At 43.6% G+C, this 16603-nt stretch overlaps 1 protein-coding gene across 2 annotated transcripts in view; it reads left to right on the forward strand.

Moving 5' to 3' along the window:
• Positions 1–16603, forward strand: part of LOC126473368 (ankyrin repeat and BTB/POZ domain-containing protein 2) — a 661367-nt gene that overhangs the window by 433468 nt on the left and 211296 nt on the right. For both annotated transcript variants that reach the window (XM_050100375.1, XM_050100376.1), the window contains one exon: positions 11340–11638. In XM_050100375.1, coding sequence (XP_049956332.1) covers positions 11340–11638 — 299 coding nt within the window. The remainder of the gene's footprint in view (positions 1–11339; positions 11639–16603) is intronic.

A 16603-nucleotide genomic window follows, 5' to 3' on the forward strand; every position in this document is an offset into this window, starting at 1 on the left:
GAACAACAAACGGAAACTTCGAGAAGGCGTCAATCAACAGCAGCCAATAAGTGCCGAGGAAGGGGCCGGCAAAGTCAGCGTGCACCCGTTCCTATGGCCGTGCCGGGTCAGGCCATGGAGAGGGCATTGTACGGGGTGCAGCCAGTTGTTGAGCACACTGACCACACGCAGCGACCATGTGGGCGATGTCCAAATCAATACCGGGCCAATAAACATGCCTGTGGGCCAGGGACTTAGTCCGAGAAATCCCCCAATGGCCTTCATGCAACAGTTTGAGAACATCTTTGCGAAGAGAGGCTGGCACCACGACCCGTGGAGATGCGCCATCCGTGGCCAGAAGAACAACACCATCACGAACAGACAGACGAAGGCACAAGGCATGGTAGTTGCGAAGGGGATCCGATGCCCGGCCTTTGGTCCTGTCCGGCCAACCCCGTTGAATAAAACCGATCACCTGACGCAGGACCGGGTCCCACGCAGTAGCCGACGCAACCTGCGAACCTGTAAGTGGAAAACCCTCGACCGCACGACGTTCTGCCTCATCAATGTGGAAACAGAGTAGTTCATCTCGATCGAAAACCGGGTCGGGGCCCATCGGCAAACGCGACAACGCGTCAGCGTTGGCGTGCTGGGCCGTGGGGCGATAGTGAATCTCATAGTGAAAACAAGACAAGTATAAGGCCCAACGTTGCAGGCGGTGAGCTGCCTTATCCGGAAGCGACGCCGATGGGCTGAACAGAGAGACCAGTGGCTTGTGGTCGGTGATGAGGTGAAACTTAGAACCATACAAAAAAACGCTGAACTTTTTTAGAGCATAAATGATAGCGAGCACCTCCTTTTCGATTTGAGAATAACGCCGTTGCACATCATTGAGGGTCTTGGAAGCATAGGCGATGAGTTGTTCCGACCCATCCTCATACCGATGGGTGAGAACAGCCCCTAGGCCATACTGGGACGCGTCAATCACCAGAACCAAGGCGCCGACTGCAAATGAGCCTTCAGGCAGACAAAAGCCTGCTCACACTCGTCGGACCAACAGAAAGGAACGTTTTTGCGTAACAGCTGATGCAGAGGATGAGCTACCGCTACCACGAATGGAATGAATTTGTGATAATAAGCAATCTTGCCTAGAAACGCCTGAAGTTCTTTTACCGTGGACGGCCGGGGTAGAGCGGTAATGGCCGCAACATGCTGACGTAGAGGATGTATACCCTCACGGGACAAGTGGAAACCAAGATACACGATGGAGGGTTGGAAGAACTGTGACTTGTCCAGATTGCACTTCAACCCAGCTGAATGCAAAACCCGAAACAGTGAACGCAAATTGCGAAGGTGCTCCTCAGTGGAGGCCCCCGTGACAACAATGTCATCCAGATAATTTATGCAGCCGGGAACGGAAGCTGTGAGCTGTTCCAAAAACCGCTGAAAAATGGCCGGCGCACTATCAACGCCAAACGGTAACCGCTGGTACTGATACAACCCACAAGAAGTGTTGATGATGAGAAATTCCTTGGAAGACGCATCCAATGGCAACTGATGGTACACCTCCGATAAGTCAAGTTTGGAAAAGAACTGGCCCCCAGCAAGCTTGGTAAATAACTCCTCAGTACGGGGAAGAGGATAAGTGTCAATGAGGCTCTGAGCGTTGACAGTGACTTTAAAATCACCACTCAATCGCAGACTCCCATTTGGTTTAGAAACCACCATGATTGGTGATGCCCATTCGCAGGAGGTAACAGGAAGGAGAATCCGTGAAGCTGTTAACCTGTCTATCTCAGCCTTGACAGGTGCACGCAACGCCACCGGAATAGGGCATGCCCGGAAAAACTTATGGCGAGCTGTAGGTTTAAGAGTAATGTGGGCTTCAAAATCCTTGGCACGACCCAGACCAACAGAGAACACGGACGAGAATTCAGAACACAATCCATCCAGCTGTTGATACGGAATATCCTCTGATATGAGGTGCACATCATCATCAATGGAGAACCCGAACAACTGGAAAGCATTATAACCGAACAGGTTTTCAGTGCCCGCATGATCCACCACATAAAACGTGAGGGGCCGAACAACAGACTTGTAGGCAGTGGAAGCATCAAACTGGCCAACGATAGGAATTTTCTGTTTATTATACATTCTCAGATTTCGCATAACTGGAGACAAGGGAGGGGAGCCCAACTCCAAATACGTGCGAGAATTAATGAGAGTTACTCGGAGCCAGTGTCCACTTGCATGCGAATGTCTTTATCCAGAACACGAACAGTAACAAACAACTTATTTGTTTGAGAAAGCACACAGTTAACATCCATGTCCGATGCCTCGTCCTCGTCGACAGGAACTTTAGGGGACTGACAACACAGAAGCAATGTGGCCTTTTTTCCTACATGAATTACACGTGGCCCAACGTTTTGGACACGCGGCCCTGTCATGCTGTATGAAACAACGTGGACAAGAAGGAAGTGTGGAACGAACCTGCTTCTGTGGTTGTTGTTTTCGCTGCGAGCATTGCGGCCCAACACGACGTTGTTGACGCGAGTGAACCGCCGTCACATCGTCGGTCCCCTGGGAAACAGGCAAATTGTCCGTGTCAGAAGTGATCTGTATAGCGCCTACATCACACCACACATCTATTTGCGCACCAGCAGCGTGAGACACTTCAAAAGATTGAGCGATGTTAGAACTTCCGACAACGACGGGTTTGGCAGTTGTAAGACACGTTGCCGAACTTCTTTATCAGGAGCAAGCCGTAGAATAGCATCCCTAACCATTGAATCAACATAAGACTCATGATGAGCGTCCGTGACAAACTGACATTTCCTACTCAGACCGTGTAGTTCCGCCGCCCAAGCCCGGTAAGATTGATGGGGCTGTTTACGACACCGGTAGAACGCCACGTGGGCGGCAACGACGTGGGTGTTTTTTCGGTAATAGTTAGACAATAAGTCACACATTTCTTGGAAGGACAGAGAGTCAGGTTCCCGCAGCAGGGCTAACTGAGATAGCAGCTGATAGATCCATGGGGAAATCCAAGATAGAAATAACGACTTACACATAGGAGCGTCGACAACGCTGAAAGCCAAGAAGTGTTGCTGCAAACACTTCTCATAATCCTCCCAGTCTTCAGTGGCCTCATCATAAGGAGGGAACGGAGGCGGAGAAGAGGAAGACAGACGATGAGTAAGTGACGTTGACAACGCCTGAATATCAGCTGTCAGCTGTGTTTGCTGTTCAATGAGCGCTTGCATAAGCTGTTCCATGTCTGCCCCGACACGAACACACAAATCCACAACGCAGGAACAAAAATATCCCATCCTCGTCGCCAAAAAGTGTTATAAGCTTTAATCACTAATAAATTGCGTGGATATACAAACGTAGAAACAATAGCTGGTTACATGCTACCAATTCCGTATCGGCCATTTGACTGCCGTGCCGTGACATGCGGCCGGCGCCGTTCATAGATAGGTGGCGCTCCCGCGCTCAGCCGACTTGCGGAGTGCCTCTATCGCCGTTTGCGCGTACTGACGTGGCGGCACTCTTAAATGTCATGGCACTGTCACAACAGATACAGCAGAATAATACTGCAGCAATAAATCATGAACGAGAGAAAAAACCGAAAATAAAACTTCAGTTGCAAAGGAAATGCGCCACAAACAACAAAACACAGTGCTCATACAAAGCATCTGCCAACAGCAAAATGTGCCAAAGACTTTAGGACACTATGCAAATGCTGCTTCATAACTACAAACTGCCACCAATGGGCGTGATGTCATAACTATATACACTCCTGGAAATGGAAAAAAGAACACATTGACACCGGTGTGTCAGACCCACCATACTTGCTCCGGACACTGCGAGAGGGCTGTACAAGCAATGATCACACGCACGGCACAGCGGACACACCAGGAACCGCGGTGTTGGCCGTCGAATGGTGCTAGCTGCGCAGCATTTGTGCACCGCCGCCGTCAGTGTCAGCCAGTTTGCCGTGGCATACGGAGCTCCATCGCAGTCTTTAACACTGGTAGCATGCCGCGACAGTGTGGACGTGAACCGTATGTGCAGTTGACGGACTTTGAGCGAGGGTGTATAGTGGGCATGCAGGAGGCCGGGTGGACGTACCGCCGAATTGCTCAACACGTGGGGCGTGAGGTCTCCACAGTACATCGATGTTGTCGCCAGTGGTCGACGGAAGGTGCACGTGCCCGTCGACCTGGGACCGGACCGCAGCGACGCACGGATGCACGCCAAGACCATAGGATCCTACGCAGTGCCGTAGGGGACCGCACTGCCACTTCCCAGCAAATTAGGGACACTGTTGCTCCTGGGGTATCGGCGAGGACCATTCGCAACCGTCTCCATGAAGCTGGGCTACGGTCCCGCACACCGTTAGGCCGTCTTCCGCTCACGCCCCAACATTGTGCAGCCCGCCTCCAGTGGTGTCGCGACAGGCGTGAATGGAGGGAAGAATGGAGATGTGTCGTCTTCAGCGATGAGAGTCGCTTCTGCCTTGGTGCCAATGATGGTCGTATGCGTGTTTGGCGCCGTGCAGGTGAGCGTCACAATCAGGACTGCATACGACCGAGGCACACAGGGCCAACACCCGGCATCATGGTGTGGGGAGCGATCTCCTACACTGGCCGTACACCACTGGTGATCGTCGAGGGGACACTGAATAGTGCACGGTACATCCAAACCATCATCGAACCCATCGTTCTACCATTCCTAGACCGGCAAGGGAACTTGCTGTTCCAACAGGACAATGCACGTCCGCATGTATCCCGTGCCACCCAACGTGCTCTAGAAGATGTAAGTCAACTACCCTGGCCAGCAAGATGTCCAGATCTGTCCCCCATTGAGCATGTTTGGGACTGGATGAAGCGTCGTCTCACGCGGTCTGCACGTCCAGCACGAACGCTGGTCCAACTGAGGCGCCAGGTGGAAATGGCATGGCAAGCCGTTCCACAGGACTACATCCAGCATCTCTACGATCGTCTCCATGGGAGAATAGCAGCCTGCATTGCTGCGAAAGGTGGATATACACTGTACTAGTGCCGACATTGTGCATGCTCTGTTGCCTGTGTCTATGTGCCTGTGGTTCTGTCAGTGTGATCATGTGATGTATCTGACCCCAGGAATGTGTCAATAAAGTTTCCCCTTCCTGGGACAATGAATTCACGGTGTTCTTATTTCAATTTCCAGGAGTGTACATTAAATTCGTTCGAGTAGTTGTGAGCGGGCTCATGCACATGCGCAATTGAATCACAAATGAGTGGTATCTTCTCTTGCTTGTGGCTACAGATTTATGGCTGTTAGCTGCATAAGCAGTAGCAGCAAGCATTCACGCGTGCACAGCAGACCCGGTTCTAGGGAGTGGGGCAAACCGGGGTGTCTGCCCCAGGCAACAATTTCACGAGGGCGGAGAGGTGCCAAATTCGTATTCTTGAGGAAAAAAACCTTGTTTCACAAAGTGCCTAGCATCCAGCGCACTTTGGTCTAACGATTATTCATATGATTTTGAAGCACATCCATGTTGATTTTTTAACATTTTTAACATATTCATTGTTGATTTCTTAATCAATCATAAGTTGATTTTTGAATAGGTGCATAGTGTATGTGATGTCTCTGCCAGAGGAATCCCGGTCGCATATAGAAATAAACTTTCCTGCAGACAAAAGGGAGAATTAGTCTTGACACTGGCAGGAATAGTTACAGAATTAGTAATGACAAGATTGCTTATTAGAATGAGGAAGGAGAAGAAACGGGGCATTACACAAATTATGGAAGAATGTGACGATTCCAAATGTATACAAAAATTTCGTACTACTACTTTTTGATCTCATGCTTGAGAAGCTGGAGCGTATGAATGAAATCTGAAACTATTTCCTAGCATAAAGTTTTTTGCCTTTATCAAGCATAATAGGCATTTGATATTGGTACTTCATGAATTATACTCTGTCGTGTTGACAAAAAGTGATCGTTTCTGCTAAAACAGTCTGTTTATTTGGTGTGTGTTACAGTTGCTACAATATTGGACAGGCCTATTTCATTTCATCTAGCAAACAGTGACAAAATAGACATAATCAGATCGGAAAATCACACCTGTCTTGGGTACTACCTGTATTAATTTTCAATATTAGACTACGTCATTTCAATTTTTCATGTAGCAAAACATTTGATGAACTTTGATGAGGTAATAGTAGGAAAGCACGCCATGTAAAGCTATAGCAATATTAGAGAGGGAAAAATGCTAGGACCTAAGGATTGAAGAAATGTGTACTACATTGCTTGTCTTTCGTCTTTATGGTTTTATGTATCCCATATTTAATTTTATGTCACACAAAATAGTAAGTTATTAGTGAATAGGCAATAAAGAGTGCAAATTTTCTGAAGAGTTCTTGTTCTCCTGGTTACAAATAATCCCATCCAGTATTAATTGCGAGGTTTTTATTATTATTATTATTATTTAAAAAAAAAAAGAGGGGTAGGATGTCAACGGGCCAACTGGGAAAAGGAGAACCTCCACAGGACATTTCAATTTCCACTGTCGTGAATATAATTTGATGGCATCCATTACAAAATATACACATTTGAATTCCAAGAGCGAAATACAGTGACGTGCGATAGAAGAATGCTGTGTGGAGAGGCGTGGCACTGCAGTTTGGCACACTTAAGACCAAATAACATTTCTTACATTTTCTCAACCATTTTTGCTTTATGTATCAGACTGTTCAGAAAGATGTGCCTACAAAATGATGAACATTTTTTGAGAAGTCAGCTTTTTAAATTTTTGACATCCTATCTCCAACAGTGGGGGGTGGGGTTCGGAAATATTGTAGATCCGTGGCAGATGCACAGTGCAGTCTGAATTGTTGTGGGGAGATGGGTAGTCTCCACGTAACCCGTGTTTACATTTAGTGATTTTGCTGTTTTCTCTTCATTTACTGCTCTCACGTCAAATGAAAACAAAATGAATTTCTGTGGCCGGGAGCTATCAAGTGAATTAAAATACATTCACGTAATTATGAAGGGCTAAAATGTTATTAGTTTCAGATCTTATTTTGTGTCCACCTTTCTGACAGTCAAGCATTAATCGCTTTGCAGAACATTAAGTTATTTTTGTCAGTTTGCTGAAGAAATTTGGCTTTTATTAATCCTTTCCGCTGAGACAGTCAATTTATTTAAAACGAAGTGTTTAATTCCACGCTGTTGGCTAGTTTCAACTGTTCACTGCATTTCAAGTGCACGATTTCATCTTCTAGCATGTATAGCAGAACGCCGTAATAACCAAACATGAGATAATACAGTACTGGTACTCCAAGAAAATTTACATCCCGAAACCCACACTGAAAAGCTCAATGTCAGGTCGAGGCCTACTTCATTGGGAATCTGGACATGCGAATGTGCACTATAAGCCGAATTATGCTTTTTAGTATGGTTCCCAAAATTCCTATGCTCTTGGAATATCCTCTGATGTCTTGTCTTTTTTGGGACATAATGTAAGATCTTTAATGTACAAACATATGGGCTTCCTACGTCATCGTAGCTGCGCAAGCACAGTGATGCCTGTTATCTGGAGCTCTCTGCCTACAGCTGTAACAAACCTATTTCTGACAGGTCGCGGGAAAATATTGCAAATGGTGGTTTGAAAAACGTTAAGCCTAGTCTATAAGATGACATTGGGTTGTGCCATTCGTTGCGTTAAATGAGTTGCACACAAATGGTTTCATATAGGATTGTAGACCCGGCAACACCAATATACATTTTCGTCGTTTTGTCGGTCCATGAGTCGTGTCTGAAATGAAAGTTTTGGCGGCTGCACGTCGCACAAGTAGTGATGGAGTTAAAGCTTATTGCATGGAATCGCTGCATAAGAAAAAAATAAGAAATGTGTTTCGATTCGTGACTGGATGAAGAAAAGATGTCAACTCGGTTGCTCAGCAAACTTGCTACGATAATTTATAATGGAAGATCCAAAAAGTTCTTTTAATTATCTTAGAATGTCAACAGAACTGTTCACTTTTCTTCTAAATAAGAGTTAATTATGCGTTAAGGAAAAAATACTGTAATACACGAAGCACTGTTGCTTGAACTGAAATTACCTATCACATTATGTGCATTAAAATTGAGAACACTCAGCATGCTAGAAGATACAGTTTTAGTTGGTGATGATGCTTTTTCATTAATACCAATAATTATTAACATTAACTAAGCACTATTAACATTAACAGCAATAGTTATGCGAAGCAGGCCGCATTAAGAAAGAATGGTTTGCAAACTACTGTCTTGGAGGTAGATCTGTACAGTCGCATTATTTCAAAATTCAGACGAATGTGAATGAGGAGCACTGCTGTGACATGTTAAATAGATGAATATTAAATAAAGAATGCAGCTTCTTGATTCGTGTACCCTTACCTCCTGTCAACAATACTCCTCAAAAAAAGTCAGCCAACGTGAATGATGGGCGTTTAGTCTTGTAGACGAGAGCATTTCCACAGCCAGAATTGTACTTGCTTGTATTTTGCTTAGTTCAATTGTATATGCGCTCCTAATTCAATAAATTTTGCCCTGCAGCTTAGATATTGTCAAACCATTTTTGTTCCGATCGCACATGACGGTCTAAGGAGCCGCAATATGTTGCTTATTTTTGTAATCAGCATCACTGAAATCCCACAAACACCTATGCAGAGCATAGATATCCAAAAGTGAACATTATTCTCTGTTCCCCACTTGATATTTCAGTCTGTCTACACTCTACAAACACACGTTACCTCAAAACTCTTGTAACTAGTGTTGCCAAAGTTGGAACACACCGAAAGCGTTTAATTTCACCAACGAATTGGGCAAACAAGCGGCGGGCATTCGCAGTGGCCGGTAGCGCAGTTGCCTGTAATCTAGTGTCGTTGTGTAAACTAGGCTTTACTTTCAAAGTAAATTTACTTTTGCGCAAGATGAACTATGTGCAATGTATCTTAAAGTGTAACTCTAGGAAAAAAATCAACATTATATGTGAAAGCTTAGCTTCTCTTGCAGCTTATTAATCTGTAGGTACTGGAGAGCGGGCGTGGTAATTACTTCCGTCAATTACTACGAATACTTTTACTCTTGCAGTGTATACACAATACGTGTAGTATAGAGCCTGTACTGCAGAGAACTGATCTGGCAAAGTTATGATTGTTCTTGCTGCGGTAGGGTAGTGATATTATTGGGGGGTGGGCCAGTGCTTCTACGTCCCCACAAATCTTAGAGATCAATATTATATGTGAAAGCGTTTCCTTTCTTGCAGCGACACTATGTATATTAATTTAAACCATTATCTTTTCCTGTTTGTGTGTTCACACTACTTAACAGTGGTTGCAATTGGCTGACTACATCACGTATCCTATACACTGAATATCCGCTGTCGTCAGCTGGCGAGATCACGTGACATGAGCTGTGATGCTTACAAGAGCGCACCGCAATCTCGATTTCAATGCTTCGGAAAGTAATATGCGGTATTTGGTGGAATTCGCAATTATACCTTCGTAATACGAAAATATGCAGTGTAAATGTTGCTGCACATCAGAGAACCTCCAAACCCCCCCCCCCTCCCCTCCCCCCCCCCCCCCCCCCCCCTGCGAGTTTCACTTTCCATGCATACACCCTGCTGACAAATGTGCAAATGGTTGACTAAAAAAATTAGCATGGGCATTTACTTAATATGATACTGGGAAGACCTGGGTGGATAACATTAGCATGGGCAGTTACTTAATATGATACAGGGCAGTCCTGGGTGGATAACAAATAGTGGATGGAGTCGAGATAACCATTCAACATATATCTGAGGCATTCAGCAGCCAATATGGGCATGTTATTTGTGTGTCTGTAGACAGATCAATTTCTCAGATGTATGGTGAGGGGTTACCTTTACTACTTCCATTATTTATGGGTAATAACTTATCTGCTCTTCTTCTTCAGGCATTTCAATTTTTCATCCATCTCTTCACCATTTCCTGAGTATTGTTTGTCTTCTTTTCGTTCATATTCCAGAACTGCACATACTACTTGCTTGTTTTAACTTTTGACATTACTTAATACAAAATTTTTTATGGTCTGTGCTTTTCATTTTCTTTTAAATCTCTGTGGCTTTCAATCCATTTAAATGGACACACTTTGCAAGTTGGTATAACAGTTCAAAAGTTTGTTAATTTCACTGAGATTAGATGTTCAATTGTAATAGCACTGACAGTAAAAAGAACAATACTATTATCAGAGATCATCACAAATTCATGAATGTATCTCAGTTCATGGTAAAGAACATTACTAATATGCACGGCTCTGGCTTGCACAGAATCAATCACATGTTTTGTGATAGCCCCTTATTAGATGAGAACTTCATAACTTTTTCCATGTTTGCCAGTCATTATATAAGACAACTCATTATTTACACATAATATCATATTTAGTATAGTTCTAGTTTCTTTCATATACATCAGAAAGCAAATAGGAGGGGGGGGGGGGGGGGGTTCAACAAGTATTGCAACACACTTTTTTCTTGGCCAATTTCAGTTGAACAAATGCAGAATTTGTTATAGGATATCATGGAATATTCCCACTTCAGCTGCTATAATTTCGTGAAGTTGCAATAGATGGTGGCATTGTATGCAGCTTTCAAAATGGCTTCTGTAATAGAGTTGCATTCCAAGCAGAGAGCTATCACTGAGTTTTTTCTGGCAGAAAACCAGAGCATCATAAATACTCATAGGAACTTGCAGAATGTCTATGGAGACCTGGCAGTGAAAGAAGCACAGTGAATCATTGGGCAAGGTTTCTATCTATCATCATCATAACAAGGTCGTGTAAACCTGTCTGATCTCCCGCGTGCCTGTTGGCCACGCAGTGTTGGAATGTGCAAACACTATCGTGGAACATGCAGACACTCTCAGCCAGGATGATCAACAGATCACAATCAAACACTTCGCTGCACAGTGCAAGTCTGTGCTCCCGAAAGGAGATGCAAAAATTCATCTGACTTTTATCTGTTTAGCATAATGAAACATTTATTCTATGGGAATCAGTGTGTGGATGATGGAGAGATTATTCATACAGCAAGAAGATGGCCCCGATGTTGACCAGTAGAGGGTATCATGTGTGCATAGAGGCCCTCCCAATATGATGGCACAGGTCGCACTGAACGGAGATTATGTTAAAAAATAAGGTTCTGTTGCCAAAAGAGTTGTGAATAATGTAATGTATTGGGCTCCTGAAGAAAACCAACTACTTTCAGAAAAAAAAGTATTGCATTACTTATTGAACACGCCTCATATTTATATTGTAGTTTAACTTTTAAATTTTACAATTTCATATAGGATTTTCGGCTGCAGACTTATGTGGCTCACCTGGCAACCATGACATGAAACGTGTAGCAGCTACTGAAGATACTGCAATGGTACGGAATTTTAAGCTGCAGCATCATCAGCCTCAACAACAGCAGCAGCACCAACAACATAAACTTGCTGTACAGGGAAACATTTCTAGCTCTGCAATGTGTAGGCAACAGACTATTAGTGGATCAGCTACGGGTACACCTGTTGCAAGAACCATGGGAATGGCAGGAACTAGTCATCTCCATCATCATCTCAGTATAGAAGAGCTTCGCCTGGTGCAGGTACAGTACCCAATACTTTGATTTAAATTTGCAGTACTATAAACATTAATATTAAACTTATCTCATTAATTAATTGTTGCACAAGACTTGTATCTAAATGAAAATGTATCTAGTCAACTTTCTATCAAAGATGTTTACTGCGTAGATCAAACAATGGAAAATCCAGGATGGAATGCAACAATGTTATGAAAAGGAAAGTTGCTACTCACCATATAGCGGAGATGCTGAGTCGCTGATAGACACAACAAAAAGAATGTCACAAACACAAATAAAGTTTTTGGCCAGTAAGGGCTTTGTCAACTATAGACAATAACCACACACACACACACACACACACACACACACACACAGACACACACACATAAACGCAACTCATACAGGTGACTGCAGTCTCAGGCAACTGAAACCACACTGCGAGTAGCAGCACCATGATGGGAATGATGACTGGGTGGGGTAAGGAGGAGCCTGGGGCAGGGAGGGGGAGGGATGGTATAGTATAGGTAACAGACAGTGAAGTGCAGCCACAGAGGAGTATTCCCCTTGTAACTCAGTACTACCCATGACTGGAGCAACTGAATTACATTCTCCACCAGGGTTTTGACAACCTCTCATTGTGCCCTAAAATGAGAAATGTTCTGCCCACTGTCCTTCCCACCCACCCCACAGTGGCATTCCACCGTCCACAGAACCTACACAATATACTCATCCACCCTTACACAACACCTGCTCCCAATCCCTTACCTCATGGCTCATATCCCTATAATAGACCTAGATGCAAGACCTGTCCCATACACCCTCCCACCACCACCTGCTCCAGGCTGGTCAGAAACATCACTTATCCCATCAATGGCAGGGCTACCTGTGAAACCAGTCATGTGATATACAAGCTAAGCTGTAACCATTGTGCTGCATTCTATGTGGGCATGACAAACAACAAGCTGTCTGTCCACATAAATGGCCACTGACAAACTGTGGCCAAGAAACAAATGGACCACTCTGTTGCTGAGCATGCTGCCAAACAAGACATCCTTCATTTCAATGACTGCTTCACAGTCATTGCCATATGCATCCTTCCCACCAACACCAACTTTTCTGAAATGCACAGGTAGGAACTTTCCCTGCAATACATCCTATGTTCCTGTAACCCTCCTGGCCTCAACCTTCATTAGTCAGTGTCGTGACCCATCCAGCCCCTTCCCTGTTCCTATTCCAACACTACACATCCATAACAATGCCATCACACCCAGTCTTCTTACTTCTCTCCTTTTCCGCTACTGCACCCCCTTCCCTCCCCACCTCTCCTCTGCCCTCTGCCTAACCTGCAACTCTTCACTGTCTGCCATCCATACCATACTATCCCTCCGCTTCCCTACCCCCCAGCCTCCTCCTTACCCCCACCTTGTTGCCACTCCCATCATGCACTGGTGCTGCTGCTCGCAGTGTAGTTTCAGTTGCCTGAGACTGCAATCGTGTGTGTGAGTTGCATTTGCGTGTGTGTTTGTGTGTGTGTGTGTGTGTCTAAGCATGCACCTGTCGTCTATTGTTGACAAAGCCCTTACTGGCCGAAGGCTTTATTTGTGACGTTCTTTTTGTTGTGCCTATCTGCGACTCAGCACCTCCGCTATCTGGTGAGTAACAACTTTCCTTTTCATAAAGGCTATGTAGAGGCAGATCAGACACTCTTTGATTTTATGCCATAATGTTTGGAGACTAACATCATACTGAGTTTTAAGAGGCAGAGGCTATGTTCAGTTTGATATGATCTCTGGAGTGAATAAAATTTGTTGTGGCCTATTCATAGAAATCATAATGTCCTTTATTTAATATGGTTAAAGGAACTGATAAAAAAGTAAATCACTGGATAGTGGTTTGAAAGTTTTTCCTCTTTAGTTCGAGTTCAGAGTTTTAACAACTGAGAGTTCTTATTTGGTTCATGGATGTAACATGTTATCTTTCATTTTTCTTTTTCTTTTTTGAGTCCTCAATCTTGTAACCAGTTTTGTGTGGCCCGCCACAAATTCCTCTCCTGTGCCAACCTTTTCACCTCAGAGCAGCACTTGCAACCTATGACCTCAATTATTTGCTGAATGAATTCCAATCTCTGTCTTACTCAACAGTTTATACCTTCTACATTTCCCTCTAGTACAATGGGCATTACTCCCTGATAACTTAACAGATGTCCTATCATCCCCTCCCTTCTTCCTGTCAGTGTTTTCTATGTATTTCTTTCCTCATTCTGTACCTTATCAGTCCATCTAATTCTCAATATTCTTCTGTAGCACCCCATCTCAGGTGCTTCGATTCTCTTATGTTCTGGTTTTCATATCTATATTTCTCATGTAGCCAGTGGAAAGCCCAAGATGGAAAAAAATGATATTATGGAAAAGATAGATTGCTACTCATCACATAGAAGGGGTATTGTGAGTTGCAGCCAGGAACAATGAAAAGACTACTAAACATCTAAACAACCAAAATGCTTTCTTCCTGCGCATGCACCCCCCCCCCCCTCCCCCCACCCACACACACACAAAATTGTGCAACTCACACACATTTAGCCACTGTCTCTGGCCACCATATCCTGACCAATAGTCATTTGTGTATCTGAGTCATTGTGTTGAGGTTTTGTGAATATGTGTGTGCTTTCTATTTCTGAAGAAAGCCTCTTGGCCAAAAACTTAAATGTTTAATAGTCTTTTCATTATGCCTGTATACAGTGAGTAGTTGAATATCCTCCCCCCAGTGGATGTCATAATGGATGCAAATGAGCTGACGTGGGTAGCACAACAGGATAGTGTGGAAACATGCCATGGAGAGAGCACATGATGCATAATATGTGCAGACCTGCTGGCTTAGGTATGTTCGTGCTGGTAACAGCAGGCCAGGAAGGCCAGGGCTAATGCAGAGTTCAACTACCATGGACCTTGCCTTGCACTTTGTAACATGTATTATTGCCAAGTGCTTAGCCATTAGCTGTCCATGCTAGTTGGACGCTGAGTTATTCCTGTGCCCATCTATAATCAGTTCATACTCTCTGCTTCCCATAGATTGACAGTTAGGTAGAGTTTTTTCTCATGGGGTTCTGTTCCCCAGCTTTTATTGAGCCGCCATTGACCTGTGAAGTATCTGTGCCAACTGTGCAGTGTAGCAGCATTTTTGTGCCAGTGCAGATACTAAAAGTAGCAATCTATCCTTCTCGCCATGTGGTGACAGGAGAACACACAAATAAAGGTATTAAAGTTTGCAAGCTTTCAGACTCAGTGCCTACTTTTTCTGGCAGAAGGGTTGAAGGGGAAGGAAGAGGGGTGAAAGGAAAGGACTGAGGAAGTTTAAGAAAAGGGGCAGAATTCAGAAAAGTCACCCAGAAACCTGTGTCAGGAGAGATTTATCAGATAGGATGAGAAGGAAAGACTGAGTGTTGGGGATTGGAATTGATGAGATTTGAAAACCTGAGAGGTAGATAGGATAATACGCAAGGTGGAGATTACTGCCAAAACATACAGCAATAGTTAACACTTACAGTGCCAGTCACTTATTTAAACCTCCTTACACCTGCGCCAGCCTCTTATCCCAGTGTCCTTCCTCCATTGCTGTATATTTTCACTGTACTTTGACTTTCGATTGGAAGCTCAGTTAGATACTTGAAACTATTTTCTATAGTTTGAAAAAAAGTTTATTAATTCCTCTTTAGAAAAATGTCAAATATATTGTTGTTCTCACAAATGTTTCATCATCACCAGGTGAGAAAAATAATGATGTTTCCAGGATTAAAAAAAATTTCTTGTACTGTTTTATTTACAATATGTGAATAAAATTATGCATTTATGAGTCTTTACAAAGTGAAATTGAAAAGTATATCAAACAGAATGACTTATTATTTCAGGTAGTCCTTTTTTGTGTGGTAGAGTTGGAAGCATTGTTGAACACAAAACCCCACTTTACATACACTCCACTGAAAAGATGTATCTATCCTCTTGCTTTCACTCTCTTCTTTCTGCCCCTTTCTGAGCACATTCTTCACATTTTCTGTGCTTTCTTTTTTCTTGTTGGTATTGTTATTCTCTCCAGGAAATGACTCTTATGAAAACAACATGAAATGTTAGCACCATTTGTGGAATATTGGGGGTTAGTACTGCATGCCATACACAGGTTCTTACATACAGCAATAATAAAGTGGCTGGTAGTAATATTCTTTTTTGACATGCATATACAGTATACAAGCATTGTAAATAGCCTTGAGAAATAGATGAAATGAAAGATTTTCTACACCATTTCACCGAGCGATGGTCAAAAATTCCGTGTGATAGTCTCTGGTCACATAGATCAACACCAATCTTGTTTTTATTGTTATGGAAGACTGCTGCTGATTCAATATTTTCTCTTCCTCCCCTTTCAGTATAGGAAATTATGTCTCCTCTCTACCTTGTGATTATCATGAAAACATCTCTTTTGTCTATTCATTGTAAGGCTAAACTGTTTTCCTTGTGACAGAAAATCATTTCATTCCACTGAAGAGATGTAGCATTCAAGTCAGATGGTATTTCTCTTCTGTTCTTTTCGACAGTGCCAGCACTACCAGTGTCTTTTGCTTCGAGATCTGTTGCAAATGAAACACCAGTATAGTACCAGTCAGTGAGCAGCATGTGACTCATACCTGCTAAATTGTCAAGCAGATGTAGGACAATATTGGTTACAGCATTGCCCTGCCCACAGAATACTTTAAAGATCCAAATGTACTTTGACTGTGCCTCTGAAAGCACATATAGGTTTGTTCCATATCAGTGTAGTTCCTGTAGCATATACTGTTTGGAACTAAGACATCCATGGTATACACATCTCTTCATCAAATGTAATGTCATACTTTGGTTGGTACCCACTCCTACACTGCTGATGTATCTTCTCATACACAGGCTGTACTTTAAATAATGGATGGAACACTGGCTTTCCTCCAGCTTTCATTTGGTTACT

This window comes from Schistocerca serialis, chromosome 4 (genome assembly GCF_023864345.2).
Source record: "Schistocerca serialis cubense isolate TAMUIC-IGC-003099 chromosome 4, iqSchSeri2.2, whole genome shotgun sequence".
Lineage (NCBI taxonomy): Eukaryota > Metazoa > Arthropoda > Insecta > Orthoptera > Acrididae > Schistocerca > Schistocerca serialis.